This window comes from Lepidochelys kempii, chromosome 8 (genome assembly GCF_965140285.1).
Source record: "Lepidochelys kempii isolate rLepKem1 chromosome 8, rLepKem1.hap1, whole genome shotgun sequence".
NCBI lineage: Eukaryota > Metazoa > Chordata > Testudines > Cheloniidae > Lepidochelys > Lepidochelys kempii.
This window is the reverse complement of record NC_136387.1, coordinates 106311101-106335399: the sequence shown is the minus strand read 5'-3', so window position 1 is coordinate 106335399 and position 24299 is coordinate 106311101. Positions and strand designations below refer to the sequence as shown.

The 24299-nt window shown below is 57.7% G+C and overlaps 1 protein-coding gene and 1 long non-coding RNA gene across 3 annotated transcripts; one reads left to right on the top strand and one right to left on the bottom strand.

Annotated features, from left to right (window-relative positions):
- Window positions 1-6733: 6733 nt before the first annotated feature.
- On the bottom strand, window positions 6734-18288 carry LOC140916376 (uncharacterized). Its single transcript, XR_012160515.2, has 3 exons — window positions 17503-18288; window positions 12776-12960; window positions 6734-10177 (listed from the first exon to the last, which is right to left on the bottom strand). It is a non-coding gene; the product is annotated as an uncharacterized LOC140916376 (long non-coding RNA).
- On the top strand, window positions 17711-22640 carry LOC140916375 (uncharacterized). 2 transcript variants are annotated; one of them, XM_073357960.2, is made up of 3 exons: window positions 17711-17845; window positions 19299-20217; window positions 21018-22640. In XM_073357960.2, the coding sequence occupies exons 1-3, from the start codon at window positions 17753-17755 to the stop codon at window positions 21191-21193; spliced, it is 1188 nt and encodes a 395-aa protein (XP_073214061.1). In that variant the 5' UTR covers window positions 17711-17752; the 3' UTR covers window positions 21194-22640. The 2 variants fall into 2 exon arrangements, with proteins under 2 accessions (XP_073214061.1, XP_073214060.1); XM_073357959.2 differs by lacking the exon at window positions 17711-17845 and adding an exon at window positions 18449-18712.
- Window positions 22641-24299: the final 1659 nt, after the last annotated feature.

Sequence of the window (24299 nt, the reverse complement as noted above, 5' to 3'; positions counted from 1 at the left end):
CCGTGCTACCTGCAAACCTGCCGACGGTCCGCCTGCCCCAGACTCATCCCTCCCCCGTGCACGCATCCAGACCACGGCGCCCCCCTGACTCAGCTGCACCCCAACCCATTGCCATGGCGCTCCCCTGACCCAGCTACACCCCAGCTGCACCCTGACCCATTGCCATGGCGCTCACCTGACCCTGCTACACCCCAGCTGCACCCTGACCCATTTCCATGGCGCTCCCCCTGACCCAGCTACACCCCAGCTGCACCCCGACCCATTGCCATGGCGCTCCCCCTGACTCAGCTGCACCCCGACCCATTGCCATTGCGCTCCCCCTGACTCAGCTACAGCCCAGCTGCATCCCGACCCATTGCCATGGCGCTCCCCCTGACCCTGCTACACCCCAGCTACCCCCTGACCCATTGCCATGGCGCTCACCTGACTCAGCTACAGCCCAGCTGCATCCCGACCCATTGCCATGGCGCTCCCCTGACCCTGCTACACCCCAGCTGCACCCCGACCCATTGCCATGGCGCTCCCCTGACCCTGCTACACCCCAGCTACACCACGACCCATTGCCATGGCGCTCACCTGACCCTGCTACACCCCAGCTACACCCCGACCCATTGCCATGGCGCTCCCCTGACCCTGCTACACCCCGACCCATTGCCTGGCGCTCCCCTGACCCTGCTACACCCCAGCTACACCCTGACCCATTGCCATGGCGCTCACCTGACCCTGCTACACCCCAGCTGCACCCCGACCTATTGCCATGGCGCTCCCCCGACTCAGCTGCACCCCGACCCATTGCCATGGCGCTCCCCCTGACTCAGCTACACCCCAGCTGCACCCCGACCCATTGCCTAGGCGCTCCCCTGACCCTGCTACACCCCAGCTGCACCCCGACCCATTGCCATGGTGCTCACCTGACCCTGCTACACCCCAGCTACACCCCGACCCATTGCCATGGCGCTCACCTGACCCTGCTACACCCCAGCTACACCCCGACCCATTGCCATGGCGCTCCCCTGACCCTGCTACACCCCGACCCATTGCCTGGCGCTCACCTGACCCTGCTACACCCCAGCTGCACCCCGACCCATTGCCATGGCGCTCCCCCTGACTCAGCTGCACCCCGACCCATTGCCATGGCGCTCCCCCTGACTCAGCTGCACCCCGACCCATTGCCATTGCGCTCCCCCTGACCCTGCTACACCCCAGCTGCACCCCGACCCATTGCCTAGGCACTCACCTTACCCTGCTACACCCCAGCTACCCCCTGACCCATTGCCATGGCGCTCACCTGACTCAGCTACAGCCCAGCTGCATCCCGACCCATTGCCATGGCGCTCCCCTGACCCTGCTACACCCCAGCTGCACCCCGACCCATTGCCATGGCGCTCCCCTGACCCTGCTACACCCCAGCTACACCCCGACCCATTGCCATGGCGCTCACCTGACCCTGCTACACCCCAGCTACACCCCGACCCATTGCCATGGCGCTCCCCTGACCCTGCTACACCCCGACCCATTGCCTGGCGCTCCCCTGACCCTGCTACACCCCAGCTGCACCCCGACCTATTGCCATGGCGCTCCCCCGACTCAGCTGCACCCCGACCCATTGCCATGGCGCTCCCCCTGACTCAGCTACACCCCAGCTGCACCCCGACCCATTGCCTAGGCGCTCCCCTGACCCTGCTACACCCCAGCTGCACCCCGACCCATTGCCATGGTGCTCACCTGACCCTGCTACACCCCAGCTACACCCCGACCCATTGCCATGGCGCTCACCTGACCCTGCTACACCCCAGCTACACCCCGACCCATTGCCATGGCGCTCCCCTGACCCTGCTACACCCCGACCCATTGCCTGGCGCTCACCTGACCCTGCTACACCCCAGCTGCACCCCGACCTATTGCCATGGCGCTCCCCCGACTCAGCTGCACCCCGACCCATTGCCATGGCGCTCACCTGACCCTGCTACACCCCAGCTACACCCCGACCCATTGCCATGGCGCTCCCCTGACCCTGCTACACCCCGACCCATTGCCTGGCGCTCACCTGACCCAGCTACACCCCAGCTGCACCCTGACCCATTGCCATGGCGCTCCCCCTGACCCAGCTACACCCCGACCCATTGCCATGGCGCTCACCTGACCCTGCTACACCCCGACCCATTGCCTGGCGCTCCCCTGACCCTGCTACACCCCAGCTACACCCTGACCCATTGCCATGGCGCTCCCCCTGACTCAGCTACACCCCAGCTGCACCCTGACCCATTGCCTAGGCGCTCACCTGACCCTGCTACACCCCAGCTACCCCTGACCCATTGCCATGGCGCTCACCTGACTCAGCTGCACCCCGACCCATTGCCATGGCGCTCCCCCTGACCCTGCTACACCCCAGCTGCACCCCGACCCATTGCCTAGGCACTCACCTGACCCTGCTACACCCCAGCTACCCCCCGACCCATTGCCATGGCGCTCACCTGACCCTGCTACACCCCAGCTGCACCCTGACCCATTGCCATGGCGCTCCCCCTGACCCAGCTACACCCCAGCTGCACCCCGACCCATTGCCATGGCGCTCCCCCTGACTCAGCTGCACCCCGACCCATTGCCATGGCGCTCCCCCTGACTCAGCTGCACCCCGACCCATTGCCATTGCACTCCCCCTGACTCAGCTACAGCCCAGCTGCATCCCGACCTATTGCCATGGCGCTCACCTGACCCTGCTACACCCCAGCTGCACCCCGACCCATTGCCATGGCGCTCCCCCTGACTCAGCTGCACCCCGACCCATTGCCATGGCGCTCCCCTGACCCTGCTACACCCCAGCTGCACCCCTGACCCATTGCCAAGGCGCTCCCCTGACCCTGCTACACCCCAACTGCACCCCGACCCATTGCGTAGGCGCTCCCCTGACCCTGCTACACCCCAGCTGCACCCCGACCCATTGCCATGGCGCTCACCTGACCCTGCTACACCCCAGCTGCACCCCGACCCATTGCCATGGCGCTCACCTGACCCTGCTACACCCCAGCTGCACCCTGACCCATTGCCATGGCGCTCACCTGACTCAGCTGCACCCCGACCCATTGCCATGGCGCTCCCCCTGACTCAGCTACACCCCGACCCATTGCCATGGTGCTCCCCCTGACTCAGCTACACCCCAGCTGCACCCCGACCCATTGCCATGGCGCTCCCCCTGACTCAGCTACACCCCAGCTGCACCCCGACCCATTGCCATGGTGCTCACCTGACCCTGCTACACCCCAGCTACACCCCGACCCATTGCCATTGCGCTCCCCTTGACTCATCTGCACCCCGACCCATTGCCATGGCGCTCCCCCTGACCCAGCTACACCCCAGCTGCACCCCGACCCATTACCATGGCGCTCACCTGACCCTGCTACACCCCAGCTGCACCCCGACCCATTGCCATGGTGCTCACCTGACCCTGCTACACCCCAGCTACACCCCGACCCATTGCCATTGCGCTCCCCCTGACTCATCTGCACCCCGACCCATTGCCATGGCGCTCCCCTGACTTACCTGCACCCCGGCTACACCCTGACAACGACCCAGCTACACTGTGACCTGTCTTATGGCACTCCCTGACTGCCAGGAGTGAGCTTTGGAACAAGGGCAGCCCTTCCATACAGCGCCAGGCTGGCCGGGGCACATGCAGCACACACGGGGCAAGGCACGCGGGGACGTCCTGCCACAGGCTGGGCAAGGAGGAGCCTGGCCCGTACCCAGAGGGGTCTTGGGCACAGGGACACCAGGACCCTTGGCTGCCGTGGTTACCACTGAACACTGACGCTGCAGGGTGAGGACGCAGGCCCTGCTGGGCCAGCCAGGCCAGGATGGGTTGCACATTTAGGACGGAGTGTGCACCAGTACTGCGGGGATGGGTGCGGGAGGAGAACGTGGCTGGCTGGATACCGCGCTAGTCACCAGCCGTGCTCTCTGGGCTAGCTGGGGCTTTGCAGGAGCCCTGGCCAGCATCTCGGCCTGTGTCTGTCCACGATGCTGGGCTGAGATCCCTGCATGCAGCACGGGGACAAGCACGGGCTCGGGAAAGGCCCTTTCCCCCCGGCTGGGTCTGAGCCAGATGCAAAGGGGTGCTGACACCGCACGGGAAGTGTCCCACCGCAGATGCTGTCTTGTGGCCCGGCATTACTGCATCTCTCATGCTTTATCACGGTCCGTATTTCAGGCCCCAAGTGATCAGAACGGGCAGGGGCCCAAGCCCAAACCCTGAGCCAAAGGCCATCCCCCCCACAGTGTGAGCAAATGGAGAACTAGTGTGGCCCAGTGGCCAGAGCACAGGACTGGGGTCCAGGAGCTCTGGCTTTGCTTCTGGGCTCTGCCACTGACCTGCTGGGTGACTGCCCAGGTCTGCGCTCTACCCACTAAGCCAGGCTGCCTCTTAGGGAGGTGAAATGCTGTGATCTTGCCCTCCTACCTTTGCTTATTCCCAGCCCCACCGGTGGTTCCTCCTGCAGTGCCATGCTGGCTGGGGCGCAGACCCAGCCGCCAAACAGCTGGAATATTTAGGTTCCTTTCAGTGAGGAAGGGTTGCCCAGTGGGTAGGGCACCAACCCAGGGCTCATAGATCCCAAGGCCAGAAGGGACTGTGGTGATCAGCTGGTCTGACCTCCTGCATAGCACAGGCCAGAGACCTGCACCCCTGCACCCCCCACCCCAAGCAGAGCTGTTAGAGAAATATCCAGCCTTGTAGTTACAAATGGTCCCAGGGTTAATGACCCTCATTGTGAAAAACCGATGCCCTATTCCCAGTCTGAATTTGTCTGTCTTCAGCTTCCAGCCATGGGCTCATGCTAGACCTTCCTCCGCTGGATTATCAGCTATCTGAACCCCATGTGGGGGTGTACAGACATCACCCCTTAACCTTCTCTTTGTTAAACTAGATAGATGGAGTTCTTTGAGGTGATCACTGTGAGGCAGGTTTTCTAATCCTTTAATCATTTTCAAGGCTCTTCTCTGACCCCTCCCACATTTATCCACCTCCTTTTGGAACTGTGGGCACCAGCCCTGGACACAGGATCCCAGCAGCGGTCGCAGCCGGGCCAGATACAGAGATAGAATAACCTCTCTGATCCTCCCCGAGATTCCCCTGTTTATGCAGCCCAGGGTCGCATCAGCGCTTTGGGCCACAGCCTCCCACGGGCTGCTCCTGTTCTGCGGATTGTCCGCCCCAACCCCCAAATCTTTTTCAGAGTTACTGCTTCCCCTTCCGTACGTACGGCATGCACCCTCTGGTCCTAGATGGATACATGTAGCCATATTAAAACACGTGGCATTTGCCTGAGCCCAGCTTGCCGAGGATCCAGATCGCTCTGTGTCACCGACCCGGCCCCTTCTCCGGTTCCCACTCCCCCAGGTTTTGTGCCATCTGCAAACTTGATCAGTGATTTTTCTTCCGGGTGACTGATAAAAGCGTGTAGCAGCGTAGGGCCAAGACGAGATCCCGGGGGGAGGGGGTGCACTGGAAAGGCACCTGCTCATTTTGAGAGCTATCAGGTTGCTGGTCTGAATCCACTGAATGCGGAGCGTGGCAAGTTTATATCGTGCGCGGTTTTAATCAAGCCGTTGCATGGTACCAAATCAAACACCTGACGGAAGTCTGAGTCTATTACATCAGCACCGCTACCTTTCTCAACCAAACTTGTTATCTCACCAAAAAAGATACCAAGTTAGTTTGACAGGATCAATTTCCCATAAATCCATGTGGATTGAGATTAATGACATTACCCTCCTGTAATTCTGTATTAATTGAGTCCACGTCAGCTGCTCCATTATCTTGCCCAGAATTGATGTCAGAATGACAGGCCTGTAATTACTCACACCCTGCCATTTACCCAACATTAACTTTCTTCCAGTCTTCTGGAACTTCCCCAGTGTGCCAAGATGTATTCAAAATCAACATCAATATTCCAGCAACCTCTTCAGTCAGCTCTTTTAAAACTCATGGGTGCAAGTTATCTGGACCTGCTGATTTTAAAAATGTCTAACTTTAGTAGCTTCTATTTAACATCCCCCAGAGATATTAATGAATGAAAAGAGTGTTATTATATGATATGACTACATTGTGTTTTTCCCAAATACAGAACAGAAATATTTATTGGACACTTCTGCCTTTCCTGCATTGGTATTGCTAATTTTACCATTTCCATCTAGAAATGGACCAATACTGTTGTCAGGATTCTTCCAAAATATATTTAAAAAATCTCATTCTTACTTTCCTTAACTCTGGTGACCATAGAGTTCTGGTTGTGTTCTTTTGCTTCCTTTATCAATGTTCTACAATTCCTAGCATCTGATTTACATTCATTACTGTCAATTTCCCCTTTCTTTTATTTGCTACATTAATTTATTTTGTGTTTTTTAGCTGTCGTCACTTCCCCTCTAGACCTGAGTTCAATTCCCTGCTTTGCCACAGACTCCATGTTTCTCAGCTCCTATCTGTACAAGGAGGATAATAACACCACCCTGCTTCACAGGACTCAGTGAGTGAGGATAAAGAAAAGGAGGACTTGTGGCACCTTAGAGGCTAACCAACTTATTTGAGCATAAGCTTTTGTGAGCTACAGCTCACTTCATCGGATGCATTCTGATGAATGGAATGCATCCGATGAAGTGAGCTGTAGCTCATGAAAGCTCATGCTCACATACATTGGTTAGTCTCTAAGGTGCCACAAGTACTCCTTTTCTTTTTGCGAATACAGACTAACACGGCTGCTACTCTGAAACCTGAGTGAGGATAAATACACTGAAGATTGTGAGGTGCTCACATGCTGAAGTGATGGGGTCAGATAAGGACCATGACTTGTTTATTTGTGATAGAAACACTCTAACAATAATTAAAAACACAGAGAGTCAAAAATACAGTATAATGGACTGGGACAGATCCTCAGCTGCTGTACATTGGTGTAGCTTAGTTGTCTCCAATGGGGCCACATTGATTTCCCTGAGCTGAGGACCTGAGCCGAGGCACCATGACTATACTCTGTGTGCCGTGGCTCTAGGTGCCAATGCGAGATCATCCCCATGAAATCACTCCTACCAGAGAAGCGGCGTCAGTCCCAGCAGCCTGGCCAGGTTGCAGTTTAGACCATTCACCTACCACCTCCCCTGAAGTGGGTAGGTCTCTTACAGCTGTTCTATGGGTTTGCCTGGGACTGTGAAAAAGCAACCACATTCATCCCTGGGGCGGGGGCTGCATTCCTCGCTGAGCGTAGCATTGGTCCCAGGCAGTACCACCAACCCCAAATGGTCAGAAATCCTGAGATTAGCCTCAAAATCATGAGATTTTGTAAAGACTATCTATTCTTTCTGTCTGCTGCTCTCTGACCTGTTGGCTCACACATGAGTCATGTTTGGAAGCTTTTCTCCACAGCTATAAGGCCTGGAAAGTTACTTTTGGAAAACAATGAAAGCCAAGATTCTCACCTACATCACTTATCTCTGGGGCTTTATGCAAACACTGAGTATTGTGAGCTCACCAGCATTGGCCATAGTGCCCCTGGGATCCGTCAGTGTGAAAATGCCAGGAATGCCGGTGTTAATACTCTTCCTGGAAACCTGCCTCTTCCTTTAACCCCCAGAGAAAGCTCAAGAGAGCTTCGGGACAGGACAGAGATAACATCCAGATAAGGAACCTGTTTCCACTTTCTCTAACTCCCCTGACTCAGGAGTGGTCCTGGGAGATTTGCTCCAGCCAAGCGTCTTGTTTGCATGGTCTGGGACTCCCCAGATCTAATCTGTGCCGGGTGTTTAACTTGGTGACGGTAGGTGCAACTTCTGCAAACACCTGGGAAGGAACAAGCCTGGCAGGGTTTATAAATATCCCCCAATACACTTCACGCTCTGCTGGCAATGTGCCTCAGTGACATCATTTGAGGCACACAGGTTTTGAACTTGATCAAAAAGAAAAAAATCTGTGTTCAGAGCGAGCGATCTGTGTGGGGCGTGTGGCCATGCTGGGGACTGGCAATACCTTGATTTGATCTCAGCTACCTGCTTTGCACCATTGCTTCCAGGTTGCAATGGAAAGCTCTGAAAGTGACTTCACCTGCAGAGCCCTGCTGCTCTTCACCTTCACCTCCTGCTTCTGCTGGGCTGTCTGGGTGGCTGGGATAGAGAATCCCTCTTCTCTGGCCTGTTTGGCTGTCTGTCCGTCCTTAGACTGTGAGCTCATCGGGGCAGGCAGTGTCTCGCCATGTACAGCGGGGGGGCGCTCTGGGCGTGACCACAAACGCATGGGACACACTGATTGGTCATCATCATTAAGCCGTTTGGTCCAAAATAGAATTCCATTTCTGTGACCAATTTAAAAAGAATGTCATGGCTGCCATCTCACTCAGCTTCTGTCCCCGGGCTTTTCATTTCTTTGATTACAAAAGCTTGAAACGAAATAAAGTAAAATGTGTTTAGTTGCAGATTGGACTTTAAAAAAACCCAGGTGTTGGAAGATGGTTTCTCCACTTTTTCTCCCTTTTATTCCCCTGCTCTTTTTCGGGGGAGGGGGTGGGTGGGAATCAAAACAAGGAGAAACAAAGGAGGGAGGGGGCAGAGAACAGAAACACCTTGAAATATAAAACCTAAAACGACATTTTTTTTAACGAAACACAAATATTCATTTTGAAAATTGTCATGGAAAAAAACACACAAATTCAAACAAAATGCAAAAATCAACAACGGTTGGCGTGATGGAAAAGCCATTTTCAAAGTAAAAAGCCTCCAACTTTTTGACCAAAACATGTCAACCAGCGCTAGTTAATAAGAAATGATTATTAACAATCACAATAAAGTTCTGCCCGAAACGCCAGACTCCTCCACACCGACAATGAGGTTTCATTTTCACTTTTTGTTTTGCAACACTTGCTTTGAGGAGCTCTTGAAAACACACCAGCTCTTCAACTGCCTTGTCCAGCACCCAGTTATGTCCCTGTTCTGCTTCTGCCTCCTCTCGGGCCCTGGTCTACGGTATCTTGACAGTCCCGATATTAGGGGCTTGGTCTTACATAAGCAACTGTACCCCCACAAAAGAAGTGTCCCAATTTCCCCCTTTCCCCCCCAAAAAACAGGTCCCAATTTGTCACACTTGCTATCTGGTCACTCTCCCCCAATCCCATCCCCAGGCAGGCTCAGGTGGATTCTGCCCCTCTTTGCCCCCTGGCAGCTGCCCCATCAGGTTTCCGCTGCAGCTTGGCATGGCCTCGGTGGCTTGTTTGCTTGCAGGGTTATCTGGTCTGAAGCGAGTGTTGGTTTTGGCGAGGAGTGCCAGGACCACGCCTGCTGTTTAAATACCACAGCCAAGGGGGTTAGAGAAATTGAATGAAATATTTGTTGCGGTTGGAAGACACACACAACCCAAACACACACCGCTCCGCTCTCTGGCTACTAGAGGAAAGCAGGGGGAGGGAAGATTCTCTGAAAAACCACACTGGCTCCTGAGGCTGCTTTGGGGAAATAATTAGGGCCCAAATCATGCCCCGTGTGGCTCCGCGGAGCCCAGTTCTACTCTCGCTCAGGCGGCTGTAAATCCTGGAGTGAGAGGCCACGGCCACTGGTCTCTGGGTGTTGCCACCAGGCTGAATGTGGCGAGACGCCGCTGGCTTTGCACACCCACGGCCCGATGTGCCACTGCCCTGCACTCTGTGTGGTCACTTTCACCAGTGCCGGGTGGGCGTCCCAGGCCGCCGTGCTCCTGTGCTGGCCTTTTGTGCTCACTCTGCCCGGGTGGGAAGGGTAGGGTGGTGGCGGACCGCCCTTCCCCGCTGACTGCTCATTGGGTTTGCTGTTTACACCTGCTTCCTAACTCCTTTGCACCCAGTAGGCCAGATCCTGCTTTCACTCACCCCAGTGTAAATCCAGAGTGTGTGTGAGGGGGGAGCTCAGAATGTGAACCAGTGTGAAACCAAAGCCCCTCAGTTATTCCCTGCAAAGAAAGGTGCTAATTAGCAAACGGATGCATATGGTTTATATGGATGATCCAGTGAAGCCTAGTTCGAGGAATGGAGCACTCTGAGGTCCTCTCCCCAAAGTCCCTGCAGAGACGCCGTCCTGATGAACTCACGTCACAAACTGTTTCATCAGAGAAGGTCATTTCCAAAGGAGGCGAGTGCCAATAAGAAACAAACCTCCACTCCGAACCCTGTAGCTGCGGGAGGCACAGAACAAAAGGAGGAATTGGGCTTGAAATCAGATTATCTCTATTCCTAATTTATCCCCCTTTTATTATTTCTAACAAGTAAGCGGGTCTATTTTGGAACTGGCGTCCCCAGGAGAGTAGCTAATCAGGGCAGTACATGAGCAGACTTTAGGAAAAAAGTTCCTTTTGTGATGTGTCGCAAGCCTATTTACTAATATGAAAGCTGGATAATTAAATGCCACTTCCTGGAACACAATGAGAAAGCTTTATGTAAAGCCACATGAAAGCAGCTTGCTCCCAAGAACGGACCTTTCAAATTTCAGTGTGCTTTTGTGAGGCTGAGTGTTGCCCTGTGTCTGGTGGACGCTGTGTGTGGATAAATGTGTGGATTGCGTGTCTGTCTGTATGCAGTGTGTCGCTACAGGGTATCCAAATGTGTTATGTGTCTGTTGTCTTTCATTACCATCAGTAGCACCATGTTGCATGGGGCTGATTGTATGGGTGTTCTGTGTGGGTGTGCATATGGTTCTGATGTACCATTAGTGTGTTGGGTGATTTCTTTAATTGTCTGTATGCTACACACAGCCTGCGCGCACACCGATTTGACACAGTGTTTATAATACAATGACAAATAAGGAGATGCAGGGTTACAAAAAATCCCATCAGCTCAAAGCTCCTACCCACAGAATGTCTTTGTGCAACAGCGTCTAACTCTTCCTATCATGTTTCAGAGTCAGCACAGGACACAGGCACTGCTGCATGGGCGTTAATAACACATGAGGGTTTGTCTACATGGGGAAACTGACCAGAACAGCTCTTCGGAATAGATCTCTGTGTGGACACGCTATTCCAGAATAAAAGTGATGTTATTCCAGAATCATTATCCTTTTTGGAAGCACACCAATCATTCCTGGATCAAATGACTTATTCTGCATTAGCTGTTCTGGTCCATTTCCACATGCAGATGAGCCCTCACTGACTGCACAGGGCTGAATTTCACTGTTGTTTATAGTACAGAGAACTCTTGACTGCAGAAGCTGCGGAAGCTTGAAAGCTGGTCTCTCTCCCCAACCAAAGCTGGTCCAATAAAAGATATGGCCCCTCCCCGCACCCCCTTGTCCTGCTGATGTCCTGGGACTGACACGGCCACAACACGCTGCATACCCTTGGCTAGATATTACTTTTCTAAATGCAGCCAATGCAGCATCACAGGGCCTGTCTGTGTTGCCCAGTATCACACCCACTATTTGAAAATCACAAAGACATTCCCCAAAGCAAACAGGCAGCTCTCCAAGCCCCTCGGCAAACCCTTGCAAGAAGGGATGGGATGTGCACTGTGCCCTGAAGCGAAAGGCACCTAAACCGGGTTTTGGAGTTTAGGAGCCTAAATACCTTTGAGGAACTGGGCTGTTCCCCTTTTTGTTCCCATAGGAAGGAGGCCTGGAAGGGGCAATAGGTTTGGTGTTAATTTGGCGAGTCTTCTTTTCGGCTTGTTTTTTACATTACAAATCAGGTCTTATCTACCCTGGAAGACACTATGGTAACTGGAGAAAGAGTCAAGTTATAAATAACACAAGGGACACGCGACTGAACAGCGGAGAGGGGACTGGCACGTTAGTCGGACTGTTTAAAACACTTTGTTTTTGGTAACTCCTCTTTAACTATAACACCTAATAAACATCTGGGAGAAAGAGCAGCTTTGTTAAAGGTTCCCAACCCTTCCCCACACACATACGTTCAGGGGCGGGATGAAAGAGTGCCCAGTATATCCCTCTGAACCCCCCAGCAAAACCAGGGGAGACCAGATCACGAGGTTGGGGGAAAAGCTGGGAAAATCCCCCCTCTTTCCAGCCTTTTCTGTTCCTCCAGCGGTGCCAACTCTCATGATTTTGTCATGAGTCACGTGATAATTATTGGTTTCCTTCAAGCCCCAGGTCCTGGAGTCACGTGGGCACGTGATGATTTCAGCCTTCAGTCTTAAAGGAAAAGTACGCTTCTAGCCCTTGTGGCTGTGGAGAAAGCCTCAAAATGTGACCCCCATGCACCCTAGAAGCTCCAAAAGCAGAAGGCCAATAAAAAGAAACCAAACCCACCACTCTGACATCATCTCATGGTTTTAAAGCTGATCTCATGATTTTTGAACACTTGGGGCTGGCAATGCTGTTCATCATAGAGAAACAGAACAGGGCGCCTGTCCCATTTTCCCTCAAACCCTTTCAGGTGTCACCGTGACAAACCCGGGCTCCGCTGGGACAGCTAGGTCGGACCCTGTCCCTCACTCCGTCTGTGCAGCTCCCAGCCCAGGGATGCTTGGATCGTGCCCGGCTGCAATGCTAATCATTTCTGAACCCTGCGTGTCCCTTGGCACGTGTCAGACCAGCCTTCACGGGGGGGGTCTGAATGTACGAGGAATGTGCGAGGAGGCAATGTGTTTGCAGGCCAGCATGTATGTTTCTGTTCACAGGCGTGAGCCTGAGCATGTTCCTGTGTGCATTCCCGGGCGATGGCCTTGCGAGCGTCCTTGGGCCTGGGAGGCCATGTGTGGGGCGGCTGCGTGTGCATGTTGCTGGGTGTTTGAGGGCGTGGTAGTGAGGAGGTTGGCTGTACCTGTTGCAGCTGAGAATGTCCACTCCCCCCTGCTTCTCCCAGCAGGGCCCTGGTCTCACCCATGTAAAACATCCACTGGTCCCCTTGAGCCATCAAAACCTGGCATGGCTGGCGTAACCTCCTGTCCATCAGTGCCGCCTGGGCCCTCCTGCCTGCTCGCACACAGCCTGCTGCTTTCAGGGTTCCTGTAACAGTGAAAGTTAAGTGGGGAAAAAAACGTTGTCGTTAGCGTGTAATAGAGGAAGAGAGGTAAAAAGGGCAGGAAATTTGCACCAAGTCCATTTCCCCTTGGCCCTGGGCCGCTGCTCATTCCGGATCTGGGATTTGCGTAGGCAGAGTTAAAAATAGTGGGTATAAAAGAGAAAGGCGAAGGGCCGAGAGAGCCCCACAACAAGCCGGCCTCCAGCCTGAGAGAAGAGGGCAGAACTTGTGCAAGCCGGGCCAGACAGAGATCAAAGCAGACCTGCCCCCAGGGGAGCAGGCAGCCTAGAGGGGAGGACACATCTCTGTGTGTGCGCGGGCATGCGTGAGTGTGCATTGATGTGCACAGTTGTGTGAGTGAGTTTGTGCATGGGCAACACTTCCATCCTTGTCACACCAATGAAGCCTCCTTGAAATGAGCTAAATTTAAAGTGTGTGTGTGTGTGACAGGCTGTTGTGTGTCTGAGTGTGTGCATAGGAGGAGAATCTGTGCACTAGTTTCTCTTGTGTTAAGTTTTCCTTGCAAAGAGCAATGGCTCTTCTTAGTCCTAGAAAATAACCCTGAGGGTCTGAGCCCTAGGAGGCGGAGAAGGAAGGATATCTGGGCCTGATATTCCTGGTGTCAATTCTTATGGATGCTTTGGACCCCTCACAAGGGAGTTGGGTAAATGACCCTTTGCCACAGGCGGAGAAGATGCAACATTAGGTATAAATGCTAATGATTATGAACAAGATCATGGCTGGGTATTTCTTCATTTAATTAAGAAAACGTTAAATACCGCTGATAGCGCTGCTTGCGGGGCTGCGGGTCCCCAGGAGCCCCCTGAACACCTTGTTTGCAGGGGAGGGGGCTGCCCAGAAGAACCGGCCTCTGAGGGCTTCTCTCCTGGCAAAGGCTCTTGGAGGGCAGGCACCGGCCCCCGCCCCTCCCCAGTTAGGAGCGGGACAAGATTTGTTCACATCGGTCCCTCCCGGGAATTTCCTGTCCATTAACAACAAATCTAAAAGCCACCGAGGAGAAAAGGCCTTGAGATCAACATAAATAAACCAGCCCCGGCGCGCGGGGCGGCTCCCCGCGCAGGGTGAAGGGCAGCCGGGGTTCCAGTGGCCGGGAGTCCCGCCGGCGGCACTGGGGAGTGGCTGGCGGGGCGTCCCTCGCGCGGCCTGCCCGGGGTGGGTTGAAGTCTGTGCCCGGGCATAGCGAAGGCTGTGATCGCCCAGCCCCCGGCCGCGAACCCGCTGGGGCGGGCGGCCCGGCACCTGGCCGCGGGGCCGGTTCCTGGGGCGCCCCCCGCAGTCCAGCGGCCCGGCGGAGGGCGCAGCCGGGGGGCCCCGCGCTGGAAGCCGCAGCGAGCGAATCTCGCCTGGCCTGATAACATTGTGTTTGTCCCGGCAGCGGGGGGAAAGCTGCCGGGAGCCGATAAGAGCCGGCGGCTCCGGGCTGGGCTGAATCTCCCTGGAGTTCCGCTTTGCTCTGCGGCGGGCCGGGCTGCGGGGCCCCGGGACTTAACCCAGGGCTCCCCGGGGATCGGGCACAGCTCCCGGGGGAGCGGCGGGAGGAGGGGGCGTCTCAGCTCCGAGGGTGGGGAGCTCCCCGCCGCCAGCCTGTCCGTCCATCCCTCTGTCTGTCCATCCAGCCCCTCTCCTCCGTCTGTCTGTCCATCCCTCCGTCTGTCCGTCCACCCTCCATCCCTCCCGCTGCCAGCCTGTCCGTCCATCCCTCCGTCTGTCCGTCCACCCCCTCTCCTCCATCTGTCCCTCCATCCACCCTCCATCTGTCTGCCCATCCCTCTTCAGTCTGTCCGTCCATCCCTCCATCCCCTCCCCGTCGCCTGTCTGTCCATCCACCCTCCATCGGTCCGTCCATCCCTTCATGCCCTCCCTACCGCCCGTCTGTCCGTCCACCCCCTCCCCACCAGTCCGTCCGTCCATCCTTCCTCCGTCTGTCCGTCCATCCCCTCCCTGCCATCAGTCTGCCCGTCCATCCCCATACATGGAAGAAGGAGCTCCCCACCACCAGTCTGTCTGTCCGATCCACCCATCCCTTCACCCCCATACATGGAGGGGAGAGATCTCCGCCAGCAGAGGCTCTCTGTCTATCCACCCCTCCATCCATCCCCATAACTAGCTTATCGAGCCACCCCCAGAGACTCTCAGCCAACCCCAAAGCCATGGGTGTTTGCAGCCACCTTTCTGCCTCTGGTTCAAGCAGTTGGAGGAGTCCTGGTGTGTCTCCCCCTTTGTGGAAGATGGTGGATCCCTCTTGTGGGCAGGAGCTTTCCCTGACACCAGGTGCTGCTGGGCTGGCCCAGGACTGGGGACGTGTTTGATGCTCTTAGTCTTACCCCACCCTGGATCAGTCCTATTAGAACAGAGCATCTTTCCCTAGGGCAGCGGCTTCCCTGCCTCAGGTCCCCATCCCACCAAGGCCAAGGCAGATGCTGGGGCAGTTCCCAACCTTGCTGCCACTCGGGGCTCCCCAGTTCCTCCTTCTTAGCAGAAAACAAGCCCAAGGGGCCGGTTGGTTCTAGCCCCATGGGAGATGGTGAACGTGGCCCCTTGGGCAGCAGTATTTGTAGCCCAAACGCTTGCTGCAGGGAATGGGGCACAGGGGCCTAGTGGGGCTGCCCCACTTTCCACCCTGGGGCCCAGGGGGTAAAGGACTCCTGAAGGGGCCACGCCCTGGCAAGGGAGCCAGGTGTGAGGCTAAGTCACTGTGGTGGGTCATGGGCTGGCACCAGTCCCCAACTATGCCACAGACTTCCCAGGCGACCTTGGGCAAGTCACTGAACTTCCTTGTGCCTCACTTTCCTGGCACGCCAGATGGGGCTGAGGCCTCCTTTGCCTCGTTCACTTGTAAACGAGGTCTGTCTCTCGCCAAGCGCCCGGGCACTGCCCGGCCCCTGGCACCAGCCGGGTGCTAGACGTAGTGCCCACCGATGCCAGCGCCCCTCTGTGCAGCAGCCCCCAGCTTTCCTCTGCCAGCTGCTCTTCCAGGTTTGCCAGGAGCAGAGCTAATCTTTAACCCTTTCTTCTCCTCCCCCCACCGCCTCATTCATCCCTCCACTTTACTGTCCTGTTTGCTTTGCTGCTGTTTGATCTTGTCTAATGCCCCCTTCTTTACAGCCTGTTTTAGTGGCTGGAGAGATAATTCTTGTTTCCCAAATGCAGCTCTTGGGCTTCTGTAAAGAGAGGGCTGGTTACATCTCTCCTGCCCAGCTGGGCCCATCTGAAACCCACACACAGTAGGGCAGCACCTACTTCAGGGACTCGCAGGGGCCCCCCTGTGCTGGGACCTGAGCTGATCTCCAGCCGGGCCCCACCCGCTCCTTCTCACTCACAAGTCACAGCGCCCACTACATTGGGTCTGTGAGAGGAATGTAAAGGGAGGCTGGTCTCTCTCTAGGGGTGGAGGCCTTGGACAAGCCTGCTCGGTTCCGAGTCCCGGCTCTCACGGACTCCTGGTGTGACAGCAGGGGAGTCACTGACCCCGTCCCCAGCTGTGCCATGGGGATAAAGCTTCCTGTCCAAACGATAAGGGGGCTCTCGGAGGCTGCATTTGGGGCTCTCCAGCACCTAGCACAGCAGGGCCTGGTCTCAGGGGAGGCCCTGGTCTCAGGCGGGGCCCTGGTCTCAAGCGGGGCCTCTCAACGCGCGCCAGCAGGACGAATACCAACCACCTGGGAACCACTCCACAGGCCAAGACCCCCGGCAACAGACGTGAGTCCCATCCGGCGGCTCTTTCTCTCCCTCTGAAAATGAGCCAATATCGCAGGGCTGAGTCTATTCCAGGGGCTCTCAAACTTTGGTCCTGGTGACCCCTTTCACACAGCAAGCCGCTGAGTGCCACCCTCCTTACCGATTGCAAACACTTTTTTTATATTTAACTGGGTTATAAATGCTGGAGGCGAAGGGGGGTTCAGGGTGGAGGCTGACAGCTCACAGCCCCCCAGGCCATAACCTCCTGACCCTCTGAGGGGTCCTGAGCCCCAGTTTGAAAATCCCCGAGCTATTCAAATGGAGGGAAAAGAGGGCAACCCAAGGGTAAGGAGAGGCTGCTCTTTCCTCTGGCTCCAGGACATTTTGTCTTGTTCTCTGTAAGCTCTTGGGGCAGCAGCGGCCACCATATCAGTGTCCTGCACAAAGGAGACTTCAGGCTGACAGGCTTAGCAGCCAGGCGGGTCAGGAGAGCCGCCCACGCCGGGCACGCGTGGCCTTCCAATGCCAAAGCTGCTGCTCGACAGAGAAGGACTTTCCAGCTTTTAGCCCAGCGGGTGGAATTCAGTCTGGATAACAAAACAGGATTCTGAAATAACAAGCAGCCCGCTGATGTCCAGGCCAGTGCGTGCTTTGGAAATGAGTCCAGGCGTTCTTGGTAAAAGGGGAAAGACTTGCATAGTTGTTTTCCCTTTGGATTCCTGCACTCATTTATTGCAGTGCTCCACCCTGATAATTAAAGGCAAGTGCGGAAAGCAACTGGTAGGGTAGCTTAGGGTCCGGAGCAGGGAAGCTCTGTGAGCATTTACCTGTGTGGGTAGCTTCATTATTACTGTCTAAAGAGTCTTCTGGCTCCGGAATAGCAGAGGGCTCAACCCCAAGTTCTTCGAAAGGTAGGGAGAGATGGAAAGCCCCAGAGCGGGAGAGGCTTGGGGAGATAAACCTTATCGCTTCTAGGCAAGCTCAACAGTCAAAAAGCCATTCCTGGTATTGGCTGGAGGGAGGCCAGCCCAGCTCAAGCCAAGAGAGGAAGGTGTGGGAGGCTGTGTCTTCCCAGCGATGGCTTGGCTGGGCCAGTCCTCGCAAGCTGGCCGCTCTGTATTGGCTGGAGGTCTCTTCAGGGCTCCGTGTGACCTGCTCCTGGCTTCACAGGTAGCCCGAGGTTTCCCTGCTGCCCTGCAGTCCCCCCTCTCTGGGCTGTCAGGTGCCTGGCTGGGGGTGTTTTCTTCCCGAGGGAGAGAAACGCCGCCCGCCAGCAGCACCCGGCCAGGCTGTCCTGGGCCACCAGCTGCAGACCCTGCTGCGCTGGGGACTCGGGCCCTGGGTCTACACTCGGGCGGCTCTCAGCCTGGGGAGGCCCCAGGGCGGGCACAGGGCCCCCGGGTGCAGTGGGGCCTCACCAGGGCAGGGACTCCGGACAGTCACCGGCACTGCGCTGGCCACGCTGCGCTCCACACCCCCGGGGACCCACAGCGAGCCCTGAACCCCGCGCGGGCCCCCCGCCGGGGAGCAACTTTCCTCCCGGCTCCGCCGCTCCCGCCGCGGGCTCAGCCCGCCGGGCGAGCGGGCCCGGGGCGCGGACCGAGGGAGAAGACGGGGCGGGGGGGGCAGGAGCCCAGCACCGCAGCCCGGGGCCGCCCCGGGTCTCCCCCGCCCCACCGGGTGCCCGGCTCGGTGCGCCTTCCAGCACCCGGCTCGGGGCACATCCAGAGGGCGGGGCCTAAGGACCGGGGGGGGGGCCCGCCGCCGCTCTGGCCAATCGGCGGCGGAGGGCTGTGAATATCCAAGCAGGGGCGGGCCAATCCGGGCGCGCTGGGGATGTTAACAGCTGGGGAGCGGGCCGGGCTGCGCTAGACCTGGGCTGTCCGGGAGAGCGCCCAGCCGCCCGGGAGGGAGCCCCCTCGCCTGCCCGGAGCCCAGCGCGCTATGGCCGGGGCCGTGGGGGAAGCGGCGCTGCCGCCCATCGCCTCCTTCGCCAGCCTGCTGCCCGTGGAGGAGAAGCGGGCTCCGCTGCTCCACGTAGGTGCCGGGGGGCGCTGCCAGCCGGGGGGCGCCGCCCGCCGGGGGGCGCCGGGTGGGGGGGAGAGTCTGTAGGGACCAAGGTACCGCCACTCCCCGCAGGGTTGGGGGCGGCGCCAGGGAAGTTTTTGTAGGGTCTCCAGCAACTCCAGGGTTGTGCAGAATGCGGGGGGGCGGCCGGGCTGGGGCGGGGGGGCGGCCGGGCTGGGGCGGGGGGGTGGCCGGGGCCCGCTGCGGGGCGGGGGGGGGCGGCTGTCAGGTGCGCTGGCGGCGGGGAGGGGGCGCGGCCGGGCATGGGAGTCCGTCACTCCTTTGGGCGCTGGGCGGGTTTGCGGTCAGGAGCTGGGCTCCCACGAGGCAGCGGATGGGGGGACCCTGGGTGGCCCAGCACCCCCGGGGGGGGGCGGTGGCTCCAGCTGACCCCGCTCCAGGGAGCCCGGGGTCACTGGTGCGCCAGGCGCGCCCTGCCCTGCCCTTCCGGGGGCTCCTCGCCAGCGAGCGCAACCCGTTCTGCTGGTTTGGGGATGAGCGTCTCCTCCGGTTCTGGGGCGCCCGGCCCCTGACTCCCCGTCTCCCCGCCCTGCAGCCCCGCTTCGCCGCCATGGAGGGCGGCCCCGCCGGGATCAAGAGGGAGGAGGACGACCTGGGCAAGTTCGTGGACTTGGATTTCATCCTGGCCCACACCAGCAGCCCGCAGCAGGCGGGCCCCGCCTACCCCCTGCCCGACACCCCGGAGAGCTGCTGCACCGAAGGCGACGGCTCCTACCCGCCCGGCAACAAGTTCGGGGCCCCCTACCCCGACAGCCGCAGCTACATGGCCGAGCTGCTCACCGCCGACCTGCCGGGCCCCTGCGAGCTGCAGCGGCGGGAGTACACGGAGCTGCGGGTCCCCGGCGGGCTGGGCCACCCGGCCATGGCCCGGCCGCTGCCCCCCGACCACCGGGCGCCGCAGGCGGGGGCCCGGATCAAGAAGGAGCAGCCGGAGGAGCAGGCCTGTATGCTGGGCATGGGGGGCGAGTGCCTGGGGCCAGGCGCCATGGACCACAAGCCCCTCATGATGCCCCCGCACGAGCAGCTCTACCCCCCACACCCCGGCTTCCCCCACGCCAGGGTGGGGCCCCCCGAGGAGATGGGGCCGGCGGGGGAGTGCCCCCTGCTGGGCGACCTGCACCCGCACCTGGGCCCCCAACACTACCCGCTGCCCCCGCAGCACTATCCGGCCCACTTCGCGGCCCACGGGCCGGCCCAGTTCCATGGACACTTCAGCGTGTTCCGGGAGCCGCTGAAGGCGCACCCCGGCCTGCACAGGATGCTGGTGACGCCCCCCAACTCGCCCGTGCTGGATTACTTCCCCGCCGGGGCGCCCCCCGAGGACTGCAAGCCCAAGAGGGGCCGGCGGTCCTGGGCCAGGAAGCGCACGGCCACCCACAACTGTGAATACCCGGGCTGCGGCAAGACGTACACCAAGAGCTCGCACCTGAAGGCGCATATGCGGACACACACCGGTAAGGCTGGCCCTGCTAGGGGCCCGCGGCGCTCGGGGGGCCCCTGCCCTCTCCCCGCCTCCTGGGGCGCACCGCGGGGCAGGGGCAGGGGCGAGTCACTCCTTGGGGGGCTGTGGGAGTTCCCAAGCCCCGCAGGAGCCCTGGGACAGAGGGAAGAGGACGGGAAGCTGGCAGCGTAGAGGGGCTGGGCCCGACCCCCGCCGTCGGATTCCTCCCCGCAGCGGAGTTACTCCCACTGGGCTGCACGAGGCGCGGCTGGGGAGATTTTGCAGGAGCGGGCCCGGGGGACGGACAGTACTTGGGGGAGGGCAGGAGCGGGCTCTGGGGAGGGGGGGGACGCGATAGTGGTGGGTGAAAGAGCCAAAGTTGTGTCCCTTAAACTGAGGAGGGGACGGGCCGGGGAACCGGTGCCCCCTTGGCTGCGGTTGCAGCTGGCGGCGCCCGGCTGCGTGCACCGGGCCTTGTTTGCAGCCAAGGAGATGGAGCGGCTGCTGGAAAGCCCAGGGGGGTTGGGAGCAGGCTCCTAGGCAGGGCAGTGCCCGGGCTGGCGGGCTAACGCTGTTCTGGTCTCTGCCCAGGGGGGTTGGGAGCAGGCTCCTAGGCAGGGCAGTGCCCGGGCTGGCGGGCTAATGCTGTTCTGGTCTCTGCCCAGGGGGGTTGGGAGCAGGCTCCTAGGCAGGGCAGTGCCCGGGCTGGCGGGCTAATGCTGTTCTGGTCTCTGCCCAGGGGGGTTGGGAGCAGGCTCCTAGGCAGGGCAGTGCCCGGGCTGGCAGGCTAACGCTGTTCTGGTCTCTGCCCAGGGGAGAAGCCCTACCACTGCAACTGGGATGGCTGCGGCTGGAAGTTCGCCCGCTCGGACGAGCTGACCCGTCACTACCGCAAACACACTGGCCACCGGCCCTTCCAGTGCCACCTGTGCGAGCGGGCCTTCTCCAGGTCGGACCACCTGGCGCTGCACATGAAGAGACACATGTAATGGACAGAGCCGCCTCTGGGGACCCGCAGCTGGGCGGGGAGAGACTGAACGCTATTTATGAAGCCACAAAATATTTTCTTATTGATGCCACTAATTTATGTCACTAGTGAGGTCTGGAAAAGAGCAAACACTCAGTATTTAAAGGTAAAACCAGCTGGATCTTCCACAGCCAGGTCTATAGAAATAGCTACCCAGGAAGTGCAGAGCCCAGGGTGTAGAATACTGTACAGAATGAGCGGAGGCGTTTTTAAAGGGATTTTTAAGCTTATACATTTTGTTCCAGTTTGATTTTTTTTTTTAATAATGTTGTAATGTAAAGACTGGGCAGCATTGGCGTGGATCTGGGTTAAAGTGGGACGGACGTGTTTTGTAAAAAAAATCCAGCTCAAATAAACAAGCCATCTTCTGTAGGCTTCTAGCACCTTTTTAAGCCTTCTTCAAAGGAAGAGCGGAATTGCCAGCGTAGGTGGGACTCCTGGGCCATCGGCTCTGGTGTCACGCCGTGCTCCGCTCCCCACCCAGTCAGTCGGGGACTGGCTTACGCCCTGAAGTAGGATCACTTCCCAGTGGTGTGTTGGCAGTAACTCTGCTGCCCACTCCTATGACGTATTGGCATGTTCAAGGCCCAGCGGCTGCAATCCCAGATTGCTCACTGCCACTTCTTTGTAAAGTGAATTTCTAACCCAAAATGTGACTGGCGTGTGGAAAGAAAATGACCCACGCTGTAAAATCTCATGCCTTGTGAAGCAATCTCGTGATTGTTTGGGAGCCTGACTTCAGGACTCTGAATACTGCTGAGCAGCACAAGGCCAGGGATCTACCTTTATACCCTTCCAGGGAGCGTTCCAAATCCTACTGGAATTGCCATAGCCCCAAGACAGCCCGTGCCTCACGGGGGGACACAGTCGGCAGCCTGCTCCCGTGCCTGTACAAAGCAGCTGCATCTCTCGAAAACCTTCATATTTGCAATGTCTGTTCTGGATTTGTCTTGTCATTTTTAACTGTGTATTTTTGTTTGTTCCCCTTCTGCTGAAGGGTGAGCAGGAAACCAGGTACTGCTGCAGCCCCCTTTCCAAGCTGCTTCCTAAAACTCTTATTTGTGTAAAGAGAACAAGGAGTTTTGTCCACCTATGAATTCCCAGGTCTCTGCTGTACTTGAAACCTTCTTTCTAAAAGAGCAGGCCAAGGAGGCTTGATGTGCAGCTTCTGCAAAGTGCACTGAGTTGGAAGAGAGCAGGGATATAGACTAGTTGGGTTTTATAGAACTTGTCTTCCTGCTGGGACTCCCAGCTCTGAGAAGAGCCTGTTCCTCTCTGTGTATATTGTCAATTAACATTTCTCTGCTTGGGCACACTAGCTCTCCCCCACTTTGAAATGTTACTTTTCTTTATATGCAAACCATTGCGCTATTGTGATCGGATGTAAAATAAATGAATACACCTCAGCAGCAGGAGCCTGCAGAGTTTACTTTGAAACTCTCCCCAGGAGTGAGAAGCAGATGGCAGGGTTTACTGTTTGTCAATATTATGAGCCTCAATGCCGATTTCTATTTAAAATAGCCGTGAAGGAATCTGTGGCAACGGCCTTTGCCTTGTCTCGGCATCTTCCATGAGTGCCAGCACTCAGAGCAAGCATTAATGCGTCCCTTATTTCACCACTCTCTGCCTCTGTTTCCCCATTCTACAGATGTGGAAATGAAGGCACAGAGGTGAAGTGACCTGGTCACAGCAAGTCAGTGCCAAAGATGAACTGAACCAAGGAGATTTGACTCCTGGTCCTTTTCTCTACCCACTAGATTCCTCCCCCCCACCCCTTCTAGAGCTGTGAATGGAGCCCAGGAGTCCTGACCCCCTTGTCAGGTGGTTACAGCCCAGGATGCTTCCCCCCGCCGGAGCTCCTGTGTCCATGCCAGGTGTGTGGCTCAGTGGAACGCCCCAACCAAGCTACCAGGCAGCTTCACTCCACTCAGGTGCTGAGGTTTCCTTATGCATTAATAGGTGGTGACTAAGCGCTGGCTTGTTGGCAGGTCCCAGGCCCAGCAAGCAGGTCTGTCTCCATCCCTCCCACAGCCAATTACCCGTGATACACGCACTGCTCCGAAGGCTGGGGCTTGCACAGACCTGACGGGTAAAATCCAGCTCCTTGCAGAGGTGAGTCCTGCAATGCTGGCTGCTTTGTGAGTTCTGGCCCCTGGAAACTCGACTGGGCTGAGCCCTGTAGCACAGGGGATGAGCCGGTCACAGCCTGTAGGGCTGGCCCAGCTGTGCCCTAGAGAGCTGCCCATCTCCCACTGGCAGCCTAGTGACTGGGAGCATTGGGTCCTTCCTAGCCCACCAAGGATCTGCCCTGGCGCTGCCCAGTGCGGGGGGGAGAGGGGAGTATCGCGGGGTGCTGAAGTGACTGTTCCAGGGTGTCAGCTAGAAATGGCAGTGCCAGGACAGCTGGGCAGGGGACTCCAGGACATTCATTTGGCTTTTGGGTGCTGGGGATTTGTCCTGCCTGCAAATCCTTCCACACTCTGGGGTTCCATTCTGCCTCACTGCTCACAGCCCTGAGGGGGCATTTAAAATGGGGGGGCATTTCTGTGCTAAGGGACAGCTGGGGCATATGCTTAATGAGCCTCCCAGCTTCCCCTGTCTTAGTGGATGCAGGTTCCCTGCTGGCAGAGACCCCCAAATGTGGGCCAGGGTGATCCAGCGGGCCTGGCTCTGGGGGGAGGGAGGGGTGGATTTCCTGGCCTATTGGTTCAAGGGCACCTGCCTCGCCTCTGCTGGCCACTCTGGCAAGGAGCCAGGCTCCAGGGGAAACCTCCAGCACTGGTGAAATTCTCCAGTGACTTGTTCAGAAATGTCAAGCTGCCGACTTACAGGGAAGGTGTGGGCTGTTTGACTAAGCAGTGAGTCAGGCCGGCAAAGCCAGCTGGGTGTTGTGTGTATAATCCCTGGCTCTGGGGTTTATTTCCAGGGGAAGGGGTGTGTGTGTGCGTGCGTGCATGTGGGTGGGTGCGTAAACTGTGTTTCTACAGCCTTCCTGTAACATTGGAGTGGCTGGGTCTGGTGCTTGCTGTCCCAGCCTTCCTAGGCACCTGCCAAGCCAAAGTGACAGC

Excerpts from the sequence above, each read along its gene's own strand:
- LOC140916375 (XM_073357960.2), top strand. The coding sequence starts at position 17,753 with ATGGCTTGGCTGGGCCAGTCCTCGCAAGCTGGCCGCTCTGTATTGGCT. Across the intron at positions 17,846-19,298 it reads ACCTGCTCCTGGCTTCACAG|CCCCGCTTCGCCGCCATGGA; the intron begins GTAGCCCGAGGT and ends CCCGCCCTGCAG. Across the intron at positions 20,218-21,017 it reads GCATATGCGGACACACACCG|GGGAGAAGCCCTACCACTGC; the intron begins GTAAGGCTGGCC and ends GTCTCTGCCCAG.